The sequence below is a fragment of the Equus przewalskii genome, chromosome 6, assembly GCF_037783145.1.
Source record: "Equus przewalskii isolate Varuska chromosome 6, EquPr2, whole genome shotgun sequence".
Classification (NCBI taxonomy): Eukaryota; Metazoa; Chordata; class Mammalia; order Perissodactyla; family Equidae; genus Equus; species Equus przewalskii.
This window is the reverse complement of record NC_091836.1, coordinates 48,024,443-48,047,939: the sequence shown is the minus strand read 5'-3', so window position 1 is coordinate 48,047,939 and position 23,497 is coordinate 48,024,443. Positions and strand designations below refer to the sequence as shown.

General features: G+C 42.5%; 1 protein-coding gene across 3 annotated transcripts; it reads left to right on the top strand.

Moving 5' to 3' along the window:
- Nucleotides 1–3,257: 3,257 nt before the first annotated feature.
- LOC103558040 (zinc finger protein 709-like) lies at nucleotides 3,258–20,310 on the top strand. 3 transcript variants are annotated; one of them, XM_070625370.1, is made up of 4 exons: nucleotides 3,258–3,433; nucleotides 15,477–15,603; nucleotides 15,808–15,868; nucleotides 16,535–20,310. In XM_070625370.1, exons 1-4 carry the CDS (start codon nucleotides 3,431–3,433, stop codon nucleotides 18,741–18,743), a joined length of 2,400 nt encoding a protein of 799 aa, XP_070481471.1. In that variant the 5' UTR covers nucleotides 3,258–3,430; the 3' UTR covers nucleotides 18,744–20,310. The 3 variants fall into 3 exon arrangements, with proteins under 3 accessions (XP_070481471.1, XP_070481472.1, XP_070481473.1); XM_070625371.1 differs by having other exon boundaries at nucleotides 3,258–3,439; nucleotides 14,828–15,603; XM_070625372.1 differs by lacking the exon at nucleotides 15,808–15,868 and having other exon boundaries at nucleotides 3,264–3,433.
- Nucleotides 20,311–23,497: the final 3,187 nt, after the last annotated feature.

The following is a 23,497-nucleotide window of genomic DNA, read 5'->3' as shown; positions in this document are numbered from 1 at the left end:
TCTATACAAAGTGGCAGGTTCTTTCATAAAATTATGGGAATTGCAAGGGAGTCAGAGTAGTCAAAGCAATCTTGAAAAAAAAAAAAACCAAAGTAGTAGGACTAACATTTCTTGATTTCAAACTTTGTTATATGCAATGGTAATCAAGAGTGTGTGGTACTAACACAAGGACAGACATACAGATCTACTGACTAGATTGAGATTTGAGAACTAAACCCATACCTCTGTGGTCCACTGATATTTTAAAAAATTAGCAAGAATGGGGCAAGAATATTCTTTTCATAAATTGGTGTTGGGCAAGTGGATAGCCATATGCAAAAAAAAGAGGTTTTATCCTTATATGACATCACATACAATAATTTACCATAAAGGATGAAGACCTAAAACAAAGAGTAAACAATAACACAATCAGATTAAATATAGGAAAAAACTTAATCACCTTGGGTTTAGCAAAGAATTATTAGATAAGACACCAAGAGCAAAAACAGGAAAAACTACATTATTTGGATTTCATCAAATCAATAACTTTTGTGCGTCAAAGGACACCATCAAGAGAGTGAACACACCCTTTGGAACTCGTGCACTACTGCTGTGAATAAAAAATTATTTGGATGGTATGAATGCAACATGGCAATTCTTCTAAATATTACAAACTGAGTTACTGCCTGAACTAGCAATGCTGCTTCTGGGAATTGCAGTAGATTTGAAAGCAGGGACTTCAACAGATATACGTCCATTGGTGTTTATACTAGCTTTTAACACATTTGCCACAAGGTGGAAGTAACCCAGGTGCCCTTCAACGGATGAATGGATCAAGAAAATCTGGCACATACATACAATGGTGTATCATTCAGCTTGAAAAAGAAAGCCAATTCTGACATGTGCTACAACTGAACTATACACTTTAAAAAGGTTGAAAATGTAAATTTTATGGTATGCATATGGCACCACAATCAAAAGCACAAATTTTAAGGCAAGAGAGTAAAAACACAACCTATAGAATGGAAGAAAATTCTGCAAATCGTAATTCTGATAAGTAATTTGTATCAAAAATACCTAAAGACCTCTTCAAACTTAATTAGAAAAAGCCAAAAAACTCTATTTAAATATGGTAAAGGATCTGAATACACTGTTTTCCAAGGAAGACAGGGAAATGCTCAAGAGCATATGAAAAGATGCTGGGCATCCTTAATGAGGAAGGAAACGCAAATCAAAACCCCAGTGAGATACCACTTCACCCCCACTAGGAGGGCTGGAATCAAGAAGTGAGGTAAGAACAAGTGTTGTTGAGGATGTATTTAGAAATGTGAACTCCCACATGTGGGTGGTGAGAAGGCAAAATGGTGTAGTTACCATGGAAAAAGATCTGGGAGTTCCTCAAATATAAAAACCTAAAATTACCCTGTGACCCATCAATTCCACTCCTGGGTACTCAGTCACATTGTGTGTGTGTGTGTGTGTGTGTGTGTGTATGTGTGTGGTGGTGAGAAGACTTCATCTGCTGTCTTAGCAAATTTCAAGTATACAAATTGTATACATATATCAAGTCATCGCATTGTAATCTTTAAACATGGACAATTGTATTGTTCAGTTATCCCTTGATAAAGCAGGGGGAAGATAAAGTGGGGGAAGAGTTTCCAGGTGCATCCGACATTTACAAAAAGATGTCATTTTTCTCATATCAGGGAAGGTAGGTCAACGGCCTTAGATCTGGATGTTATAGCTATTAACATTTGAAAGGGCTCTAGGGACAAGGGCAAAAACTGATCTAAAATAAATTTCCTTCCAGTGTCAAATGTACACCTGAGACTTTAATGAACACATGTCACACCCTGTGGTTACACTGAGAAGAGTCCTTGCACCCAGCCTAGGCTGTGGGATTCAAACTTCCCACTAGAACCAAGGGTTCTGGGATAGTTTATCTTTTTTCTTTCTTTCTTTTTTGGTGAGGAAGATTGGCCCTGAGCTATCTGTTGCCAGTCTTCCTCTGTTTTGTATGTGGGACACCACCACAGAGGGTGGCTTTCATGAGTGGTGTGTAGGTCCACACCCGGGATCTGAACCTGCGAACCCTAGATCACCTGAAGCAGAGAGTGTGAACTTAACCACTACACACTGGGCCAGTCCCCATGGACTCTTTATCTTAAGTAGCAAATGAGTGGGGTGGGGAGGGATGGGTGGAAGGCTCATTGCTGACAAGGATCACTGAATAAAAGGGAGCCTGACCCTTTATCACAGATGGTGAGGTCACATTTAAGTGTCAGCATTTCTCAACAAGGGTCACAGTTCCACGTTTGGCCTCACAGCCTTATCACAAGCCCATGGCCCGTAGAGGACATAAGATCCTATTATTTCCATGTGTCCTGGCCTGGGTCACCCTCATGGTCTGTGATGAGGATTATTTTAGGCTGGTTACTTTTAAAAAAACTGCAGATGGGAAGGAGGCTCTGAGGAGTGGAATTTGCTTGCCGTTTGATGAGAGACATTTCAATTTGTGAAGGAAGTCTCCATCTCTGGGGGTGTCTCCCTCTCTGCACCAGGAGGAAGGGGGATGACCTTATCTCTAGAAACTCTTAATGGGGATGGCAAGGACTTAAGTCTTGTTTATTGTGCTTGTCTGGTAACCTCATGTAGCTGACTCCCCCCACCAGCAACATCCTCTGGGAAGCACAGGACATCCTGACTTAACCTGGTCTGATTGTTATCTAAAGTTATAGGACCACCCAATAACCAGACCCACCTGCACTGATACCATTTTAACAACTTTTTTCTACATGTTCTTTCCTTTGTCTTGTAAAGAGATAACTCACATACCTATGCCTTAAGTTTAGCTCTAACCCTCAACATACTGCAGCAGCTCCTCCTGCCCATGGGTCCTGTCCCCATGCTATTCCATACTATTCTCGGAATAAAACAGTACTGCTGCCAGACCTTGAGAGTCCAAGAAATCTTTCTTTCAACTTCTCTGCTCGCTGAGCCCGCATCAGTCTGTACTTGCGCCATTTGAAACTCAGTCAGTACTTCCCCCTGCACATCTGCACGGAAGAGTTCACCAAGAGCTGGGTGGAAACAATAGAGGCAGCCCCAAGCCAGGAAGAAATTCTGCTTAAACGCAAATGTGCCAGGTGAGCCTGGTTCCAACCGCCAGCCTAGTTGGGTTCTGGTGAGCCTGCAGCCTCCCACCTGCTGTCTCTCTGGCCTGAGGGGGCGTGGCGTTCAGGGCAGTCCAATCAGGGGAGCCGGTGGGGCAGGTGGGTGGGGCCATGCACTGGACTTCCTGTGAAGGCGGCTTCCGGCTGCTGCCGCGCTGCAGGGGAGGTGTTGTCTGGCCTACGGGTCCTGGTGGCTCTGCTGCAGCCTCTGTAGCGCTGTGACCTGCACTTGTCGTGGGGGTCGTAGGAAGGACTCGGGGGACCCAGGAGCCCTAGAAATGGTGAGTGTGCGGCCCGGGGGTGAGGACGCGGGAGGAGGGGCTGGTGGGAAGCGGCGGAGCGGGCCCGGCCTCCCGCGGTCCCCTCCGGGCTCTGCGGCCCCGAGTCCGCGGTGGCGCCGCTCGGCCGTCAGGCCCCTCCGGCCGCAGCGTGGGGGCGGGGCCGGGAGCCGGGCCCCGGGCGTCCTGTGGTCCCTGCGCGCGGCGACTTGGGCCGGAGCGTCTCTGGGCCGCTGTTCGCCCGCAGCCCCGCGTGTCCCAGACGGTGCGGGGCCCGCGGGAGGGCCCGCAGGACAGTCAGGCCTCGGGCTCCGGGGTCCGTGCGCGGAGGGGCTGCGGTCTGTGGGGTCCCCAGGGCCTCCTTTCTCCTCAGAGGGCACCCGTTTTCTCCATAGTTTTCCAAATGTTTGGGGAGCAGCCTCTCAATCCACAGTCCTTTCCCCACAGGCTGCTCTTCCTGGGACTGACAGTAAATCCGTAAATTTTCAGATGCCTCCCCGCCCTCCCAAAGCCACTTCCCCTCTTTCATTCACAGGATCTCTATCAACACTTCCTCCTCCATGGCGCGTTTCAACCAGACCCGATATTTTAACCGTTGATCGTTATGCCCCAGAGGCTCTATTTTTTTTTTTTTGTAAGATTTTATTTTTCCTTTTTCTCCCCAAAGCTCCCCCCCATAGTTGTATATTTTAGTTGTGCGTCCTTCTAGTTGTGGCATGTAGGACGGGGCCTCAGCATGACCTGATGAGTGGTGCCATGTCCACGCCCAGGATTCGAACCCACGAAACCCTGGGCCACCGAAGCAGAGCGGGTGAACTTAACCACTGGGCCACAGGTAGGCCCAGGATGGCTCTATGTTAAAGATTAGATTTGTCTGTGTGATGCAGACTCCGGAAGCAGAGAAGTCGAAAGAAAGATTCCTTGGACTCTCAAGGTCTGGCAGTAGTGCTCCTTCATTCAGAGAACAGCGTGTGGACAGGACCCATGGGCAGGAAGAGCTGCAATGGATTGAGGGCAGGGCTAAATTTATAAGGCATAGGTATGTGAGTTATTTCTTTACAAGACAAAGGAAAGATCGTGTAAAAAAGTTGTGGGGCCGGCCGGTGGCGCAGTGGTTAAGTTCGCACGTTCTGCTTCAGGGGCCAGGGGTTTGCTTGTTTGGATCCAGGTGCAGAGATTGCTCCACTTGGCAAGCCATGCTGTGACAGACGTCCCACATATAAAGTAGAGAAGGTGGGCACGGATGTTAGCTCAGGGCCAGTCTTCCTCAGCAAAAAAGAGGAGGATTGGCAGCAGATGTTAGCTCAGGGCTAATCTTCCAAAAAAAAAAGTCATTAAAATGGCTGGTGCAGGTGGGTTTGGTTATTGGGTGGTCCTGTAACTTTAGATAAGAATCAGATTGGATCAGGTCAGGATGTCCTCTGCTTCCCGGAGGATGATGTAGATTGGTATGCAGGGCAGGACGCCTTGGGCTTCTTTCCCTGGGGCAGCCTCGATCCTCATCATGTGGATATTTTACATGAGAGGAAAGCAGAGAGTAACCACCTGGAACCTCATTGCAGGAAATTCTTGTGCCTCTCCCCCAGGATCGTCTGGGCGCAGACATCCTATGGCAAATCCTTTGGGCAAGCGTTCCTCTTGGAAAAATGTCCTGGGTGGTCTGTCCCATTGGTATTTCCCCCCCGCCCCGGTTTGTGAATGAGAAAAAATTATTCACTTATTTAAGTCTCCGTTTTTCAATAAGGGTAAATATAGTTAATCAGTAGAGCTTGAAAGACACTATAAAATAGTTCCAAACAAGCAACAAAGAGGTGAATTTCAGGAAAAATATAATATTCCTTTGTTACATTCCATTTGTTAAGAATACTTGTTTCGCTCTTTCCTAACTTGAATGTCTGTCGTTAGTTTCTGAGGAGCGGTCGTTACTTTTGGATGCTTTCAAATAAAATTCCAGGGCTTAGACATGCAAACCACAAATGTTCAAGTGTGATGTCTTGTCATGGAAATAATGTAATCACAGGACCAGGAACAGAGTTGTCATCCCAAAGCATGGGTCTTTGGCATAAGGGCTATTTTGAGCTGATGATTATTGAAAAACAGCAGACAGAGGCAAAGCTCTGAAAACCTAGTAGAAGTTACCCTTTTGTAACAGAAATTTACATTTAAGAGAAACGTCCCTTTGTAAGGGTGCCTCCCTCTCTGTGCCAGGAAGGGCAGGATGACTCTAGATCTCTAGAAACTCTTTATCGGTGGAGAAGGCAAGGAGTTAAATCTGCAGGACAACTTGCCCCTTGTTCACTGGGCTTTTCCTCTAACCTCCCGTCACTAACCCCATCTTAACAGCAAGATGTTAAAGCTCTTTGTCACAGGAGGCGGCCAGCCAGGAGCCTGTGCCGAAGAGAAAGTTTTGATCTGCCAGTCTGACATCACCCTGCCAGGTCTTTACATCCCAGCCGGCCCTCCCTGCTCCCTTAAGCCTCAGCCCATGCTTTGGATGAGGGAGACGGAGTTGAGAGCCTGTCCTCCTGTCTCCTTGCTAATCGATGGCACAGTCAACTGTTTCTTCTTTCAAAGACTGGTGTGCCATGGTCTCAGCTTCTGTGCGCATCAGGTGGCGAGCCCTCGCTCAGTAACAGTAGTAATTGACATTTTTTCTTAAAGGAATAGACATTTGTGCTTTTCTAGTTGAAGTGGTAGAAATACCTTATCCTTTTCTTCCCTATTTTCCATGGAAGGACTGGATTTAATTGATTGTGCTAGATTATTGAAACACTGGCTTTGTGTGATTTAAAATAACAGTGATGGTCCAGAGCATCTCCAGTGGGGAGCAGAAGCCTGCAGTCAGAGACCCAAGCTAAGGCCCCCTTGAACCTGCAGAGGGAAGGCCTTGAAGGCCCAGTTGTCCTTCCTGGGGAGCTTCCCCCTGCAGGTGTCCTACTGCTCACACCCCCATGGAAGGAGCCTTGATCCTCAGAGGAGCTGCAGAGCCCTGGAAAGCTGGGGGTGCACGTGCTCATGGGGTGGGGAGTGACGCCCTTTCTGAGGTTATAACTGTGGTTCCTTAGGCCTGGACATTTTTAGATGTTACATTTGAGTTTTGCATCGACACTGTAGGTGCACTGAGAGTGTAATCTGTGCACAGTGAGAAAGTCTGTGAAGATCAGGTGTTCCATTCTGTGGACAAAGGGATCATGAATTTGGAGTTCATGTGGGTCAGAAGCTTAGACTGATTTTAGCTGAGAGTTTCCTCACTTATGAGAATGGGAGCCTGGGGGAGGCAGTGCTTCCATGCTCACAGGAGAGGCAGGGTGCGTGGGGCTCCCAGAGTGCATTCCTGTGGCTGCTCAGGGGTCCCCACCCTCCTTCACCAGGGACTGACCCTCTCCAGGGATTCTGTCTCAATGGGGAAAGTCTATACCTCAAGTCTCGGAATATGGTCCCTTTCTGAGTGTGGGTTCCCTTCTGAACTGCAGGCCAGCAGGCTGCTTCTATGAGCTGACTGGAATATTCATGTTTCTGTCCTCGGATTGCTTTATCAGTTGAAGATTACAATCCTCTGATTCTAGTTTCCATTTGCACTTGGGGTTTGAAAATGTAATGTCAGAGATATGATGTGAGCAAGGCAAGAAAACTGTGGAAACAAACAATTTTTTTCCTTTTAGACAAGAGAACCTCAAGATGTGAGATGGGTGTATTTCAGTTCTCAGGTACATTTTCCATGTTTAGGTCAGTTTTGTGTGTCCATGTCCCTAGAGAACTTTGACATTTAAAAGGCTATACTATTCCTAAGGCAAATGAATTTTATTTATTTTCTTATTGTTTGTGTGTGTGTGTGTGTGTGAGGAAGATTGTTGCTGACCGTCTGTGCCCATCTTCCTCCATTTTATGTGGGATGCTGCCACAGCCTGGCGTGATGAGGGGTGCTGGGTCCACACCTGAGATCCAAACATGCGAACCCCAGAGCACCGAAGCAGAGCAAAGTGAACTTAACCGCTATGCCACCAGGCCAGCCCCTGAATTCTATTTTAATGGATGTGGGAAAAGGCACTTGAATTTCTCTTTTCATTGATATGAGGAATCAGGTCAGAGCTTGTGTAAATCTTTGGCATTCCTAGTTTATTTCAGGGCTTAATTGCAAACCCCTAAGGTATTATAATATGCTACTCCTTCCTAAAATATTCCCAGGGTAAATATAGTGGAGGCAGAAACAAAAATGCCCTTGTCTTTTTTGTTAGAAAGAGATTGGTAAATTTTTTATGGTTTACAGTTTTATATTCATTAAAGGATAAAATCTTTTTTTTTTCTTTTTGAGGAAGATTAGCTCTGCGCTAACATCTGCTGCCAATCCTCCTCTTTTTGCTGAGGAAGACTGGCCCTGAGCTAGCATCCGTGCCCATCTTCTTCTACTTTATATGTGGGATGCCTGCCACAGCATGGCTTACTGAGAGGTGCAATGTCCACACCCGGGATCCTAACTGGCGAATCCTGGGCCACTGAAGTAGAACATGTGAACTTAACCGCTGCGCGACCTAAAGGATTAAATCTTGAAATGGTTTACTTTGTAGAAATGTTAAAACTAAAAGTTATTTAAAAGTGATGATCAAACATAGGAAAAGATGGCATATGTACATGTCTCTCCTTATTTTATTTTTATTTTGTTTTTGAGGAAGACTGGCACTGAGCTACCATCCATGCCCATCTTCCTCTACTTTATATGTGGGACACCTGCCACAGCATGGCTTGACAAGCGGTGCGTAGGTCCATGACCAGGATCCAAACTGGCAAACCCCAGGCCGCCAAAGTGGAGCATGTGGACTCAACTGCTGTGCCACTGGGCCAGCCCCTGTTTCCCCTTATTTCAAGTGAATAATACATGGGAATGTTCTTTCTTTCTTTTGAGGAAGATTAGCCTGGAGCTAACTGCTGCCAATCCTCCTCTTTTCGCTGAGGAAGGCTGGCCCTGAGCTAACATCCATGCCCATCTTCCTCCACTTTATATGTGGGAAGCCTACCACAGCATGGCATGCCAAGCGGTGCCATTTCCGCACCCGGGATCTGAAGCGGCAAACCCAGGGCCCCCGAAGTGGAACGTGAGCACTTTAAGCACTGGGCCACCGGGCTGGCCCCTGTATGGGAATGTTTAAAAAATTTGTAACAGAGGACAGTAGCTAAGAGAACCTCCTGCCCACATGTCCTGCCCCACTCCTGCTCTTACTCGAGCCACTCTCGAATGACCAGTTTTGCTCACTGCTTCATCATCCTGTTAATGTTTCTTTATATAAAAACAAGCCAGTGCGAATGCCTATTTTTGTCCCTCAAGTTTGTTCTTGTAATGAGTGGCCAGGGTTTGATGCTGATGCTGTTTGGCGACTGAACACTTAAGCCTCGCCCTCCCTTTTCCCCTGGGCCTTCCTACCTGGACAGGCTGATGAGAAAGCCTGGAGGCTCCTGCACTGGGCTGCTGCTTGCTGCGTGGCTCCTCCTGGGCGCTGTGCTGCCTTGTGTTGCCCTGTTGACCCCACCAAGCCCAGGTTTCAACTGCAGAGGACACTGAGTTGGCAGTTTTGGGAATTCCTGTCCTCTGAGAGCAGGAGTCTGGGAATCCGGCCCTCCTTAATGTGATCTTCTGTCGGTGTCTTGGGTGGCATCTGTCTGTGTGTTGAGAGTGAAGGTGAGACTGAGGCTGGAGTCGCCTTGACATTAGGGGGAGTCTGCAGTTATGAGGATGATTGTACCCTGTCACTGAGCTGAGCCCATCTGATGGTCACTCCTTAAAGACCAATTATTTCAGAGAGAAAGAAGGGCCAGGAAAGTGCAGCCAGTAGGAAGCAAGATTCCAGAGGGCTCCCCAGGGCCCCTAAGTCACTCTGCTGCTGCTCCCAGCCCTGTACCTGTTGCCACAAAGATCCCGACCCTCTGGGTTATAGTGGACCACACCACAGTCTGAGTTTGGCCCAGTGAAGAGATTAATTCAACCCAACTTAAGCCCAGGCATCTGAAACTCTATAAAGCAACCAGTTGTCTTGCCCCTTTGTGGGAAAAGAATTCTGGAAATCTCTTGACTCAGCGATCCCCAAAATAAAACTCAGAGTCACACTTGTATGTACACTAATAGGTCTACAATAGCAGGACACTCGTCATCCACCTTGGGGTTCCACCACTACTCATAGTGACCATGGCACTTCTCAGAGAAAACAGTGCTGTGCTCCCCAACAAGGCATTCGATGGAAGTTTCCCGCCTCCCCCCTTCCCCCCCCCCCGCCACCGTGGGTCTCAGGCTCCTAGAGCACAGACTGACTTATTGAAATATGTTGAAGTCATAGCACAACTAGAAGGACCTACGAGTAGAATATACAACCATGTACTGGGGGGCTTTTGAGAGAAGAAGAAGAAGAAAAAGATTGGCAACAGATGTTAGCTCAGGGCCAGTCTTGAAAAGGAAATAACTTGAAGTCAGTTGAATGAGAGATGTCCTGTTTCAGTAAAAAAGGGGTGAATTGGACGCATTACAGTGCACGGTGCACGTTAGCATTGAGTCTGTGTGTTACACACTCTGTGGGTTTTGGCAAATGTGTAATGATGTGGACGTATCATTTCTGTATCATGGAGTGTAGTTTCTCTTCCCTGAAACTCCCCTGTGCTCCACCTATTGACTCATCCCTCCCTCCAACCCCCAAATCCTTCACAAGTAAAGATCCTTCTAGTGGCTCATACTTTTGTCTTTTCCAGAATGTCATATACTTGGAATCATACACTGCATAGCCTTGTCACATTGGCTTCTTTACTTAATAATAGACTTCTAAGGTCCCTCCGTGTGTTTCCATGGCGTGATACCTCATTTCTTTTTATCATTGGACGATGTTTCATTGTTTGGATGCACCACTGATTGACTGTTCGATACTTGAAGGACATCTTGTTGAAAATCCTAACTCTTGCCAATTATGAATAAAGTGCTTATAAACATTCTTATGTAGGTTTTGTGCGAACATAAGGTTTCAGCTCATTTGGAAAAATACCACGGAGCGTGATTGCTGGATCTTAACTCTATGTAGTGACAATGTGTTTTATTCTGAAAGGAGCTTCCTGTCTTCCAGTGTGGGTGTTCCAAATCCTGTTTCCACCCGTGATGAACTAGGGTTCCCTGTAGCTTTGCATCTTCACCGATATTTGCTGTTCGGAATATTTTGACTTTTACCCATTTAATAAGTGTTTAGTGATCCCCATTGTTATTTTCTTTGCAATTTCCTAATGACATTTCATGTGGAGCATGTTTCATATTGCTTATTTCCCATCTAGATCTCTTCTTCGGTAAGCTGTCTGCAGATCTTTTGCCCATTTTTAATTGCATTTTTTTCCTCTGACTATTACGGTTTAAGAATTCTTTGCATATTTCAGATAGCCATCATTTATCCAATAAATGTTTTACAGAGATTTTCTCTTACTCTGAATTGGTGTTGATCTCTTTACACCATCTTTTTCAGAGGAGGAGTTTTTCGTTTTACTTAAAATTGTAAAATTTTTGGTTTTTTCTTTTGTGGACCTTGCTTTTTGGTTTTCTATGTGAAAATTCATCAACAAACACAAGGTCATCCAGATTTTCTTCTGTGTTATCTTGTAGGAGTTTATTCTTTTGGCAATTTACATTTAGGTCTATGATGTGTTTTGATTTAATTTTCATGAAAAGTGTGAGGCCTGTGTCTCCATTTGTTTTGTCCGTGTGTATTTGCATGTGGATATCCATTATTTCTCCCACTGTTTGTTTAAAATACTTGCTTTTTCATTTGAATCTCCTTTCCTTCTCTGTCAAAGTTCAGTTGACTCTGTTCATGTGGATCTAGAAGGAAAGCAAACTTGCTGTACTCTCTTATTAATCCCAGGAGTCGTTTCTGTCATTGTGAGTTCTTCCAGTTGTTGCATAGAGACAGTCATATCATATGGAACAAACACCATGAATTCAGCTACAGGATTTGTGAAAGTGTTCTTTCTCAAGAAGTGGAAGTTCCCCTCTATTACTAGTTTATCTTAAATGCATGTTGCTTTTATCGTCTTATTTTATATTTATTTCCCCTCCTTTCCTTTCTGATACTAGTAATTTCTGTCTTCCCTCTTCTCTTTGTTGTCTGGACTGGATATTTCTCAATTTTATTGGTCTTGTGAAACAAGCAGCTTTTTTCTTTTCATTTTCTCCATTGATTTCCCACAATGACATTCATTTCCTTTCTTATTTTATTATTTCTTTTATTGTGCTTGCTTTGGGCTTAACTTGTTCTTTTTATTCTTTGCTAAGGTACGTGCTTGTGTTAGTGATTAGAGATCTTTGATTTTTCCAGTGTATTTGTTTGATGGCATGAATTTCCCCCTGGATACTGCTTTCACTACATCCAAGAACCTTTACTATGTTGTGTTTTCATTTTTTTAATTCAAAATAATTTTTCATTTTTCTTGAGACTTCTAGTTTGATATGTATTATTTAGAAGTATATTTTTGAATCACCACATATTAGGGGGTTTTCCAACTTTTTCTGGTATTGCCTTCTAGAGGAATGCCTATGTGGTGTGAGAGCCTACTTTGTATGATTTCTGGTTTTTCATATTTGTTAAGGTGTGCTTTATGTCCCAGGATGTGGTTTGTTTTGGTGAATGTTCCATGTGAACCTGAGAAGAATGTATATTCTGCTGTTCTGTGAAGTATTCTGTAGATTACAATGAAACCCAGCAGTTTCGCAGTGCTGTTCATTGCACCTCTGTCCTTCCTCACTTCCTGCCTACTGAAATTTCTAATTCCTGCTGAGGGGGTGTTGACTTCTACAGCTGTGGTACTGGATCTGTCTCTTTCTCCTGCATTCGGTCAGTTCCTCCCTAAGGTGTGTTGCCCCTCTGTTGTTAAGCAGGTACACATGCAGCGTTGCTGTGCCTTCTCAGAGAATAGGCCCCTTTATCCGTACCTACTGCCCCTCTATCTCTGCATCTTCCTCAGTTTGAAATCCGCATTGTCTATAATGTCTATTCCTCTGGCCGCTTCCTTTGATTCGTGTTGGCATGGTCTGTTTTTCTCCATCCCTTTACCCTTCATCTCTCTCTGACTTTATACTTAGAGTGGGTTTCTTGTAGACAACATATAATGGAATTTTTTGAACTCTATTACTGTGTCTTTCAGTTGTAATGAGACCATTGATGATTAAAGTGGTTGTTGATTCAGTTAGATTAATACTTACCAAAATTTCCCACTTTTATCCTTGTTTTTGTCTTCTACCTTTTTGCCACCTTCTCTGGTTAAAATTGAGCATTTACTGTAATTCTTTTTTCCCCCCTCTTAGCATATCAGTTACACATTTTTTTAAAAACACATTTTAGTGTTTGTCCTTGAGTTTTCAGCGTACATTTACAACTAACCCCCCCCTGCCAAGTAACACTGTGCCGCTTCACCGTGTGCAAGTACCTCTTAACACAGTCCCCAATTTTCCTTTCCCTGTGTCTTGTCACATTGCTGTCATGTATTTCACTTGTCCATAAGCTTCTTATTACCAAATACATTGTTGCTAACATTAGTTTAAACAAAGTGTCATCTGTTATATTTATTATAAGAACCAAAAGATATTTCCCCTCATTTTTTCTTCTTCTAATCCCCTACCTTTATCATTTACATTCTTTCTGATAAACTTTCAAGTAATTTTCATCCCAAGTATGTGTACTCGGGACGAATTTCCTCAAATTTTGTCTCAGAAAGTCCTTATTTCTTCTTTGTACTGAAGGATAATTTTGCTTGACCAAATTCTAGGAAAGTGGGTTTCATTTTCAACACTTTAAATCTTTCAGTCTCCTCTGCTCTTGTTGCATGGTTTTGAGAAGAAGTTCAATTTAATTCAAATCTTTGTTTCTTTCTGTCGAAGGTGTGTTTCTTCTCTGGCATTTTTTCAGTACATTCTCTGTCTGTGATGTTTCTCTAGTTTCAGTGTGATACCCTTCAGGTGTGCTCTTTTGTACTTTCCCGTGTTTAGTGTTCCATGAGCTTCCTGGATGGACAGTATGCTGGCTAGCATTGATTTTAGGATATTTTGGTGATTATTACTTCATGTTTTCTTCTCTCTCTTTTCCTTCAGGGATTCCCATTATCTGTATTTTAAGCCTTCATTTAAAGAGGGTTATCCTAGGCTTCGTGGAAATTGTGTTCTGTCTTTTTTGTTATTTTTGCCCTTGCATTAGACTCTGGTGAAATAGATTTTTTTTTTTTTTTTTTTTTTAGTACACGCCTTGTTAAGAACAGAATATGTGGGGCGTGTTTCAAAATGCCATCTTTTTTTTTGTCTTTCCCAAGTTTGGAGACACTGGTTTGTCCTATGATCTCAAGGCTCTCCTGGATCTAAGAAGGGTTCTTCATGTCAAGTTTGTTCATTTTCTTCTTGTGAGATCAAGAATGACAGCTTCTAAGCTCCTTAGGTGCAGGATCAAAAGTTGGCAGGGCATCATCCGGAGTGGCTGGTCAGGAAACACTTCCTCTTGAAGTTGGACAAAGGAAATTTTATGTTCTTTGGGGGAAACCACTGTTAAATCCTGCCTGTATTTTATAATCATGGGCAAATTTAACATCAAACCATTGTGGTCTTCAAGGAGCTCCCCTGCAATCTATGGCTCTTTTTTTTTCCTCTAAAGATTGACACCTGACCTAACAACTCTTGCCAATCTACTTGTGTTTTTTTTTTTTTCTGCTTTTTCTCCCCTAATCTCCCCAGTACATAGTTGTATATTGTAATGGTGAGTGCCTCTGGTTGTGCTATGTGGGATGCTGCCTCAGCATGGCCTGATGAGTGGTGCCATGTCTGCACCCAGGATCCGAACCAGCGAAACCCTGGGCTGCCAAAGTGGAGTGCGTGAACTTAACCACTTGGTCACAGGGCCAGCCCCAATCTGCAGCTCTTAACCTACCCCTCAAGGGGAGCAAAGCTCAGGGTACACTGTTAGCATTTGACCAGAACAAGCTCTTATGGCACATTATCTCACACTGTGTTCTAAATTTGGTGAGAAGTAGCTTTGAGGCCCGTACGTATAGTGATCTTATGGTCTAAGTTTTCATGGCTTCTTCCTTGTGCCTGAGCTCTCAGTTCATAATAATTCCAGCCCCATCAAATCTTCCAGAGTGAGAAAGGTAGAACTGAGTCTATGATAGATATTACACAAGTTAAAAGCACTCTTTCACCACAAGAATATTTACATTCAGCCAGCTGCATCTGATTACCTGTAATGGCCTGGAGTAGTTTAGGACAATGTGGGCAGCTGGGCTTGGTCAAAGTGTGATTTCACAGGCCTCATGGACTCTAAGTTTGGTGATGGGACCAGAACAAAAAGCTTCCAGTTATTCACTATGTTTTGTTTTGTTTTGCTTTGTTTTGTTTTTTTGAAGATTAGCCCTGAGCTAACTACTGCCAGTCCTCCTCTTTTTGCTGAGGAAGCCTGGCCCTGAGCTAACATCCATGCCCATCTTCCTCTACTTTATATGTGGGACGCCTACCACAGCATGGCATGCCAAGCGGTGCCATGTCTGCACCCGGGATCCGAACCGGCGAACACCAGGCCACCGAGAAGCAGAACATGCAAACTTAACTGCTGCGCCACTAGGCCAGCCCCGTTCACTATGTTTTTATTCACTGAAACGTCCCATAGATTTCACCCTCTGTGTCAGGGAGTGCTGTAACCAGTGGGTAATGTGGAAGAAGATGAAAGAACTTTTCTTACGAAGAATCATGGGTCCACAATTGATGTTTGTTTCATTTGTATAGCATTTCTGTCATTTCCCAATATGTTCTGGAACTTGTTCTTAGAGAGAAATTGGATGGAATGTGATCACAGTAAAAATGTGTGTTTCCATGTGTTCACAATATTGTTAAATTGATGAGCATTGTGTACAGAAAAAAGGGAGTTTGTGATGATCACACATAGAATGAATGTTTGGAGATAACAGAATCCCATGTAACCTTCCTAGAATTGGAGTCTAGATCCCCAGTGCTGTCAGGCTCATGTATCCTACTCTACACACTTTTGTGGTGTTTTAGGACTCAGTGGCCATTGAGGACGTGAGTGTGAACTTCACCCCAGAGGAGTGGGCTTTACTGGATCCTTCACAAAAGAAACTCTACAGAGATGTGATGTGGGAAACCTTCAGGCACCTGGCCTCAGTAGGTAAGAACGAGGACATTCCTCACGTCATCAATGAAAGAACAAGTGGTTCTTGCCCATCATCAGTGTTCTAAGATGTAGAATGTGGAAAGCGGAGGTTGTTAGTAAATAAAGTAGAAATGGCCATAGATTATCGTATACTTAGAATCTAGAAATTTTTGTCTAATTTCTAATATTTGGAATAAACTTTGTGGGTCTGCATCTCAGGAATAACATGGGAAGATTGTGATGTTGAAGATCAGTACAAAGGCCAGGGGAGAAAAGTAAGGTGAGTCACACAATAGAAAGCTCTGTCTCATGTGAGAATCCTTGTAGGTTAAGAAATTGTTTTTAAAAAGAACAAACAAAACAAATAAGCCTTGCTTCAAATTTAGCTATTCTTAGAAAATTTTCACCAAATATACTTTCTGAAATGTGATGTAGAGGTTCACTTTTTGCAGAATATTTCACTTAGAAATAATATTAGTGAACCTTATCTGTGAATATCACTGTTTGGATAATAACAAGGGTGAAGTCCTCTTTCAGAAAATTCAGTATATTTCAGAGAATTCACAGAAGGGAGAAAACATAAACATTTCCTATCAATCATAATAAACATAAGAAATAATAAACATAAGAAATATTGGGGCTGGCTCCATGGCCGAGTGGTTAAATTCGTTTGTTCCACCGTGGTGGCCCAGGGTTCGGGTCCTGGGTGCAGACATGGCACCGCTTGTCAGGCCACGTTGAGGTGGCGTCGCACATCCCACAACTAGAAGGACATGCAACTAGGATGTGCAACTGTGTACGGGGGGGTTTGGGGAGATAAAGCAGAAAAAAAAGGGGGGGGGATTGGCAACAGTTGTTAGCCCAGGTGCCAATCTTAAAAAAAAAAAAAAGAAATATAAAATCATTAATAGAGAAATCATTAACAATATGCTTCTCATTATTACAGAAAGCATAGGGTAGGGAGAGTCTGTGAAAGTGAAGAAGATAGTCAGTTTGGAGAAAACTTCAGCCTTCTTCCAAATCTCAGTCTGAACAAGAAAACTACAGGAGCTAAACCATGGGGATGCAGTGCATGTGGAAGAGTCTTCATGCATCATTCATCCCTTAAAATGCACATTAGATGTCACACTGAACGTAAAACATATGACTATCAAAAATATGAAAAGAAGCCATATAAATGTAAGGGATGTGGGAAAGCCTTCACTTATTTCACTTTACTTCAAGCACATGAAAGAACTCATACTAGAGAGAAACCCTATGAATGTGAAAAATGCAGTAAAGCATTCACTTGTTCCAGTCATCTTCTAAAACATGAAAGAATTCATACTGGAGAGAAACCCTATGAATGTAAAACATGCAGTAAAGCATTCACTTGTTCCAGTTCTCTTCAACTTCATGAAAGAATTCATACTGGAGAGAAACCCTATGAATGTAAAAAATGCAGTAAAGCATTCACTTGTTCCAGTCATCTTCTAAAACATGAAAGAATTCATACTGGAGAGAAACCCTATGAATGTAAAACATGCAGTAAAGCATTCACTTCTTCCAGTAATCTTCAACTTCATGAAAGAATTCATACTGGAGAGAAACCCTATCAATGTAAAAAATGCAGTAAAGCATTCACTTGTTCCAGTCATCTTCTAAAACACGAAAGAATTCATACTGGAGAGAAACCATATGAATGTAAGAAATGCAGTAAAGCATTCACTTCTTCCAGTCATCTTCAAAGACATGAAAGAATTCATACTGGAGAGAAACCCTATGAATGTAAAAAATGCAGTAAAGCATTCGCATGTTCCAGTTATCTTCAAGTTCATGAAAGAACTCATACTGGAGAGAAACCCTATGAATGTAAAACATGCAGTAAAGCATTCACTTGTTCCAGTCATCTTCGAAATCATGAAAGAATTCATACTGGAGAGAAACTCTATGAATGTAAAACATGCAGTAAAGCATTCACTTCTTCCAGTAATCTTCAAAAACATGAAAGAATTCATACTGGAGAGAAACCCTATGAATGTAAAACATGCAGTAAAGCATTCACTTGTTCCAGTTCTCTTCAACTTCATGAAAGAATTCATACTGGAGAGAAACCCTATGAATGTAAAAAATGCAGTAAAGCATTCACTTGTTCCAGTCATCTTCTAAAACATGAAAGAATTCATACTGGAGAGAAACCCTATGAATGTAAAACATGCAGTAAAGCATTCACTTGTTCCAGTCATCTTCAAAGACATGAAAGAATTCATACTGGAGAGAAACCCTATGAATGTAAAACATGCAGTAAAGCATTCATTTGTTCCAGTTCTCTTCAACTTCATGAAAGGATTCATACTGGAGGGAAACCCTATGAATGTAAAAAATGCAGTAAAGCATTCAAACCTTCCAGTTCTCTTCGTGTTTATCAAAGAAGTCACACTGGACAAAATCCCTTTGAATGTAAAATATGTGTTAAAGCCATCAGTTCTACCAAGTCTCTTTCAAGACATGAAACAATGCACACAGGAGGAAAACCTTACAAATGTGAAAAATGCAGTAAAGCATTTGCTTCCTCCAGATCTCTTGAAATACATGGAAGAATTCATACTGGAGAGAAACCCTTTGAATGTAAAACATGCAGTAAAGCATTCACTTCTTTCCATTATCTTCGAGTCCATGAAAAAAGTCACACTAGAGAAAAACCCTTTGAATGTAAGATATGTGGTAGAGCCTTCTGTACTACCACTTATCTTTCAAAACATGAAACAACGCACAGAGGAGGGAAGCCCTATGAATGTAAAAACTGCAGTAAAGCATTCACTTCTTCCCGTTCTCTTCAAATACATGGAAGAATTCACACTGCAGAGAAACCCTTTGAATGTAAAATATGTGGTAAAGCCTTCAGTTATACCAGTTCTCTTTCAACACATAAAAGAACTCATACAGGAGAGAAACCCTATGAATGTGAAAACTGCAGTAAAGCATTCACTTGTAACAGTTCTCTTCGAAGACATGAAAGAACTCACAGTGCAGAGAAATCCTATGAATGTAAAGAATGCAATAAAGCCTTCACTGCTTCCAAATATCTTCGAGTCCATTTAAGAAGTCACACTGGAGAGAAAGCCTATGAATGTGAGGAAAGTCAGAAAGGCTTTAGTTCTCATGCAAACTTTTGAGGATATGCATGAATGCACACTAGAGGTAAAAGCAGGTAGATAGAAACAATTTGGGATTGTGGTGATCGCACTTCTTTCTTGAAGGCATGAAAGGACTCACTGGATAAAAACGTCTTGAATGTTCAGAGCATGAGAAAGAGTTCAGTTGGCCTACACCCTTCTATGTGAAACTCCCACCAAAAAGAAATGTAAATGTAAGTCATATGAGAAAGCTTCATGGAAATTAATTTGTACATGAGGTTCTAGAAAACTTTCAACAGGAAAGAGTCGTTATAAAAGTGGTAAATATATTGTATTTATCAAGCCTTTCTTAAAGTGCAACATTAGACTGTGGATTTCTATAAATTACTTCAGAAACGAATATTGAGGTGAGATGATTCTGCTAGTCCTTCAGAAGTAGTAAATAAGACTCAGGTAGTGCATTTCCCGTAAATCAGTTAGTTTTTTTTTTTTTTTTTTATAATGTTTTAATTGTTCCGTGTTAAAGGGCTATTGAAAAATGACAGTTTGTATTTGTTGTGATTTTCCTACTGGCCTTGTATTTACAGTTCCTGGATATGCCTCATCCATTGTACATATTGTACATGTTTTAGAGAAAGCGCCTTTTTGGGGGTGTTGGGTGGAGGAGCCTGTTTTTATTTTCTGTACTATTAAACAGTTGGAAAAAATTATGTATGGCAAGTTTATCCAAGAGTGTACTTCCTGTGAATTCTTATTTTCCCATTTGGGCCTTTGCTGTTTGTCCTTCCTTCTGACTGGTATTTGGTGAATAGACTGAATTAAGTAGAGGCCTGTGGCATGCAACAAAATCTAGAGCTGGACACATCACCCCTGTACTGCGTTATGTCAGTGAGAGTAATCTGAACAGCGAGATCTTTAAGAATCCGTCCCCTTTATGGTGCCGTGTTTGGAATTCCCCAGTGGCCTCACTTGCATGAGATTTGGAAGGCAGAAGCACACAAGGCCTTAGGCCGATTTTCGAGCCACCACACAGGGATGGAGACAGTTCCATAGGAGCTTCAAGGACACCATCTTCCATCCCTTTTTCTGGATTCTTTGCCCTTCTTGTCAAGAGTATCTTGAAAACCACCAAGAATTAGTTGATTTCCATATTGTTAGAGATGCATTTTCCACTAGTTTCACATCAAAGATCCATTCGAGTTAGGGTCTTTCTGTAAGGCCTTTTGTGTCCACCAGGAATCTAATTCAGACCTTCGTGGTTGGGAGTATTCTCTGATTCCCCTTTTCTCTAGATGATAATTGACTAAAGTCTAAGCTGTATAGGAAACTCTTTTGCTGTTCATAGTACTCATGAGCACATTTTCCTGATTCACCATGGCATCTACAATGGGACATGAAAAGAAGAACCTGCAAGTTTGTTTCTCTGCTGCCTTGTGCAGCAGCTGCCTCGACCCACTTGTTCCATGTGAGTACAATCACCTTTCTCATGTTGGGAAGACTGTGTGTGTTTCTTGTTACGTGTAGCTTGAATGTATTCCCTCGATGTGTTTTCAGTGACCTTTGAGTGTATGTCAATAAAAGTATGTCCGTCTGTTTGGGAAATGAACACTTCTCTAGTTTCACTGATACATTTTATCAACTGTTCCAGTCCATCATGTGTTAATAAATATTATCATGGATTTCATTTTTACAGACTATTAATATCCATTTTTGCTTATGGATTTTCAGATATACTTTGCAATGTTCTTCATTTAGTCGTTATACATTTTGAGTCAATTTTATCATGTGCGGTCCAATTCAGGTGTTTCTTCATCAGGCAAACTGTAGTTCTTATTCTTTTACAGTGTAACTTTTGTCATGAAAATAATTTCTCATTCATTTTTAACCCCAAAATTAACCACCATGTTTTTCCTCAGTGCCCTCTTCCAGTGACCTGCAGGATTGCACCTGCAGTCAGAGAGGGGTGTAAGGAATTCTAGTAAGAATGACCACAGACCTAAAGGACCTTGAGGTGTAGCGGTAACGGTGCTCAAAGGACTTCTTACAAGATTTTGGCCTGTGTTTGTGGACTTGACTGCTATTCAAGGAGGCAGGTTATTTTCTGTATTCAATGATGTGAGGAGGTAAACTTAATCCTAACTTTTGTAAACTTGTTTTTTTTGTGAACCGAGTCATTGTTTTCTAGAAGGCAAAAGAATGTAGTGAGTGTAAGTTAATTTTTAAGAAGTTCCAGTCAGTCGTTTTAGTAAGAAGAAGGAAAACAGCCATTTTTATGATGTGGACTTTTATCCTTCATCATTTTTACCTCATAGGGTCACAAAATACTGTTAGTTTTGTCTTGGAAACTGTGTACTTTTAATGAACAAGCTGTTGGACACTTTTCTCTTCAGCAGGGTAAGACTTGGCCTTGCAGTGGATGCAGCCAGCTCCTGGTCCTCTGGAACAGCTTTGCCTTTCCTACTTACAGTCAAAACACCGATGTATTTCCTGTGGTGAATTAGACACTGTTTACTGTGAAGTACCTCATTGAAATGCATAACTTCTCTTCTTAGCATCCTACATAACATTTTCAATATCTGCTTTAGACTCAGCTGAGGCCTTTGAGTTTAGGTAAATTGTGAGACAGTGCAAACCCAGGCAAGGAAATAGGACCCCTGTGCCAATCTGACACCTTTCCTTCTCCGGGACTGTGTTCTTGCTGGTACCGTTTCAGCGTCCCTCACAAGCCATGCAGTGTGGAGTCAGTGTACTCACTGTAGCAGAGCTGAGACGCAGTAAGATCTGGATACAGAGCATGAAACAGACAAGTCCTGGCAGTCCTGGTGCTTCCATGTTTGTGGAAAAGCAGTAGTGATGGACACAGTGAAGCTTTGTTTTATAGAATAGAAGGAAGGCCTTTGAAGAAAAGTAAAAAATAGCATTGAGCTAATAGGCTGAGGTGTGTTTATATCTTTTCTTTTAGGGTAGAAGAGCGAGGATGTCATTATTATCTGGGACTTGAGACTTCCTATTGATCTAAGCCACAGATATTTGTATTGTCTTTTGTTTTTAATGTCATTTGAGAGGATTTTTATATTGCCATCAAATATTTAAAATGTTATTTTTGGCATTTTCATTTTGCTGCTCTGCAGACTGGAGTGTGCAACATACACCCCAGTAAACCATGGAGTTCCTCCCACTTAGAGAGACAATTGCCTTCACCTGCACTGTTCTAGCTCATCCTGAGTGAGTTCTATAAGTAGAGTGACATCTATATGAGTCCGCTGTGATCTCCCCATGGAAACAGCACAAAGAGTTCTGGGTCGTTAGAGGCAGTCTTCAAAGGAGCATTTGAGGTGAGCTGGAGAGAGAGGGTGTAATTTTTAGTAACATCCTAATTGAGTGTAAGAGGAGAAATGGGAAATTTTCACCATCTTTTCATCACGGGGTGGCTGGAAGTCTTTAATTTCAATGATCCAGAAAGCCCCGGAGCCCAGGTAGCTGATCACAGGTTTCATTTCCGTATGCTTAGACGTCCAGCACGTGGTGTGGAAAACTGGGGAAGAGCAATAACAGCTTCAAGGTTTAAAACAGCAAAGGGAAGGGAATGTTTTCCTTTTTTTTTTTTTGTTTTTTTGTTTTTAGTGTGAACTTATGAATTGGAGGGGTTTCATTCAAATGGACAGCACAGGATTGTTCTTTTCAGGTGATGGGATGTTTTTAACCTCTTGATGGCAGTATTCCTAACATTTCTGAAAACTCATGAAAGCACTTAAGCATTTTATATATGTGTTATATATGTACTTATTAGCAAGTGAATAGTATAATTGCTTTCATATGCTAGAAGAATGTCAAGGTCTCCTGAACCTGGATTTTTATGTGGTCAAATCTTTCCACCACTGTGGGATCCTTCTTAGGCCCGTTGAAGACTGAGTCCTTCTCAGTCTTCAACAGGCCTTTCTTGCAACCCTGGCTTATTTGAGAAAACACCCCCTAGGGTTGCACCTGCCCTCAGCTCGTGCTCATAACAGGAGTGAAGTGAGAGGGCTCCCAGACTCTGTCTTTGAGTTTAAATCAGGTTCGTGGACAGGTCTTTGGAAATTCTGTGGTTAGAAACATAAAAGTGTATCCCAAGCAGAATCTGCCTGGGGGCATCCTCATCCATGGATCCTCATCCATGTGGGGACATTTTAAATATTTGATGGTAATATAAAAATCCTCTCAAATGACATTAAAAATAAAAGACAATACAAATATATGTCCTTTTCAGTGCCGTCCATAGACCATTTGCAGCTCTTCACTTCCCAACTCAAGCCTACTCTATGTCTCCTTACTTGGGAAAACCTTTGAAATCCACACGTCTCACTCTATATTTTTTCTGAGGCAACAGGAGGGGGCTGTGAACTGAGACGGTGACAAAAGCAGTGGTAGAAACCATGTCCTGGGCATATTCTGTCAGCCACAGTGACACAGCCATCTCAAATTTATCAGATCTGCTTGCTTATTCACACAACACTTAGAAATTGACTTACATTGAATTGGGAACAGAAGGCTCTGGAATGTTTGAAATAACATTCCATTCGTGTCCCCCTCCCCGCAGTCCTTCTCAAACATGCCTTAGCAGCCTCTCATTGAGCATCCAAGCGTCTCTAAACCCCCATGCTGGACATAAATTACCTAAGGCATTCTTGTTCCAGAACTATTCTCTTCATTGGGTGCTGCAGACAATTAGTGAAGCCACTGTGGCAACTGACAGAGTCTTTATGTAAATGGAGTGCCTTCCAGGGCCTGAATGGATGATCCTCCAAGCCAGC

What these genes read in the sequence shown, in the direction of transcription:
- LOC103558040 (XM_070625370.1), top strand. An exon ending in CAGGCACCTGGCCTCAGTAG is followed by an intron (nt 15,604 to 15,807) that starts GTAAGAACGAGG and finishes TCTGCATCTCAG; the next exon opens with GAATAACATGGGAAGATTGT. An exon ending in GGCCAGGGGAGAAAAGTAAG is followed by an intron (nt 15,869 to 16,534) that starts GTGAGTCACACA and finishes TCATTATTACAG; the next exon opens with AAAGCATAGGGTAGGGAGAG.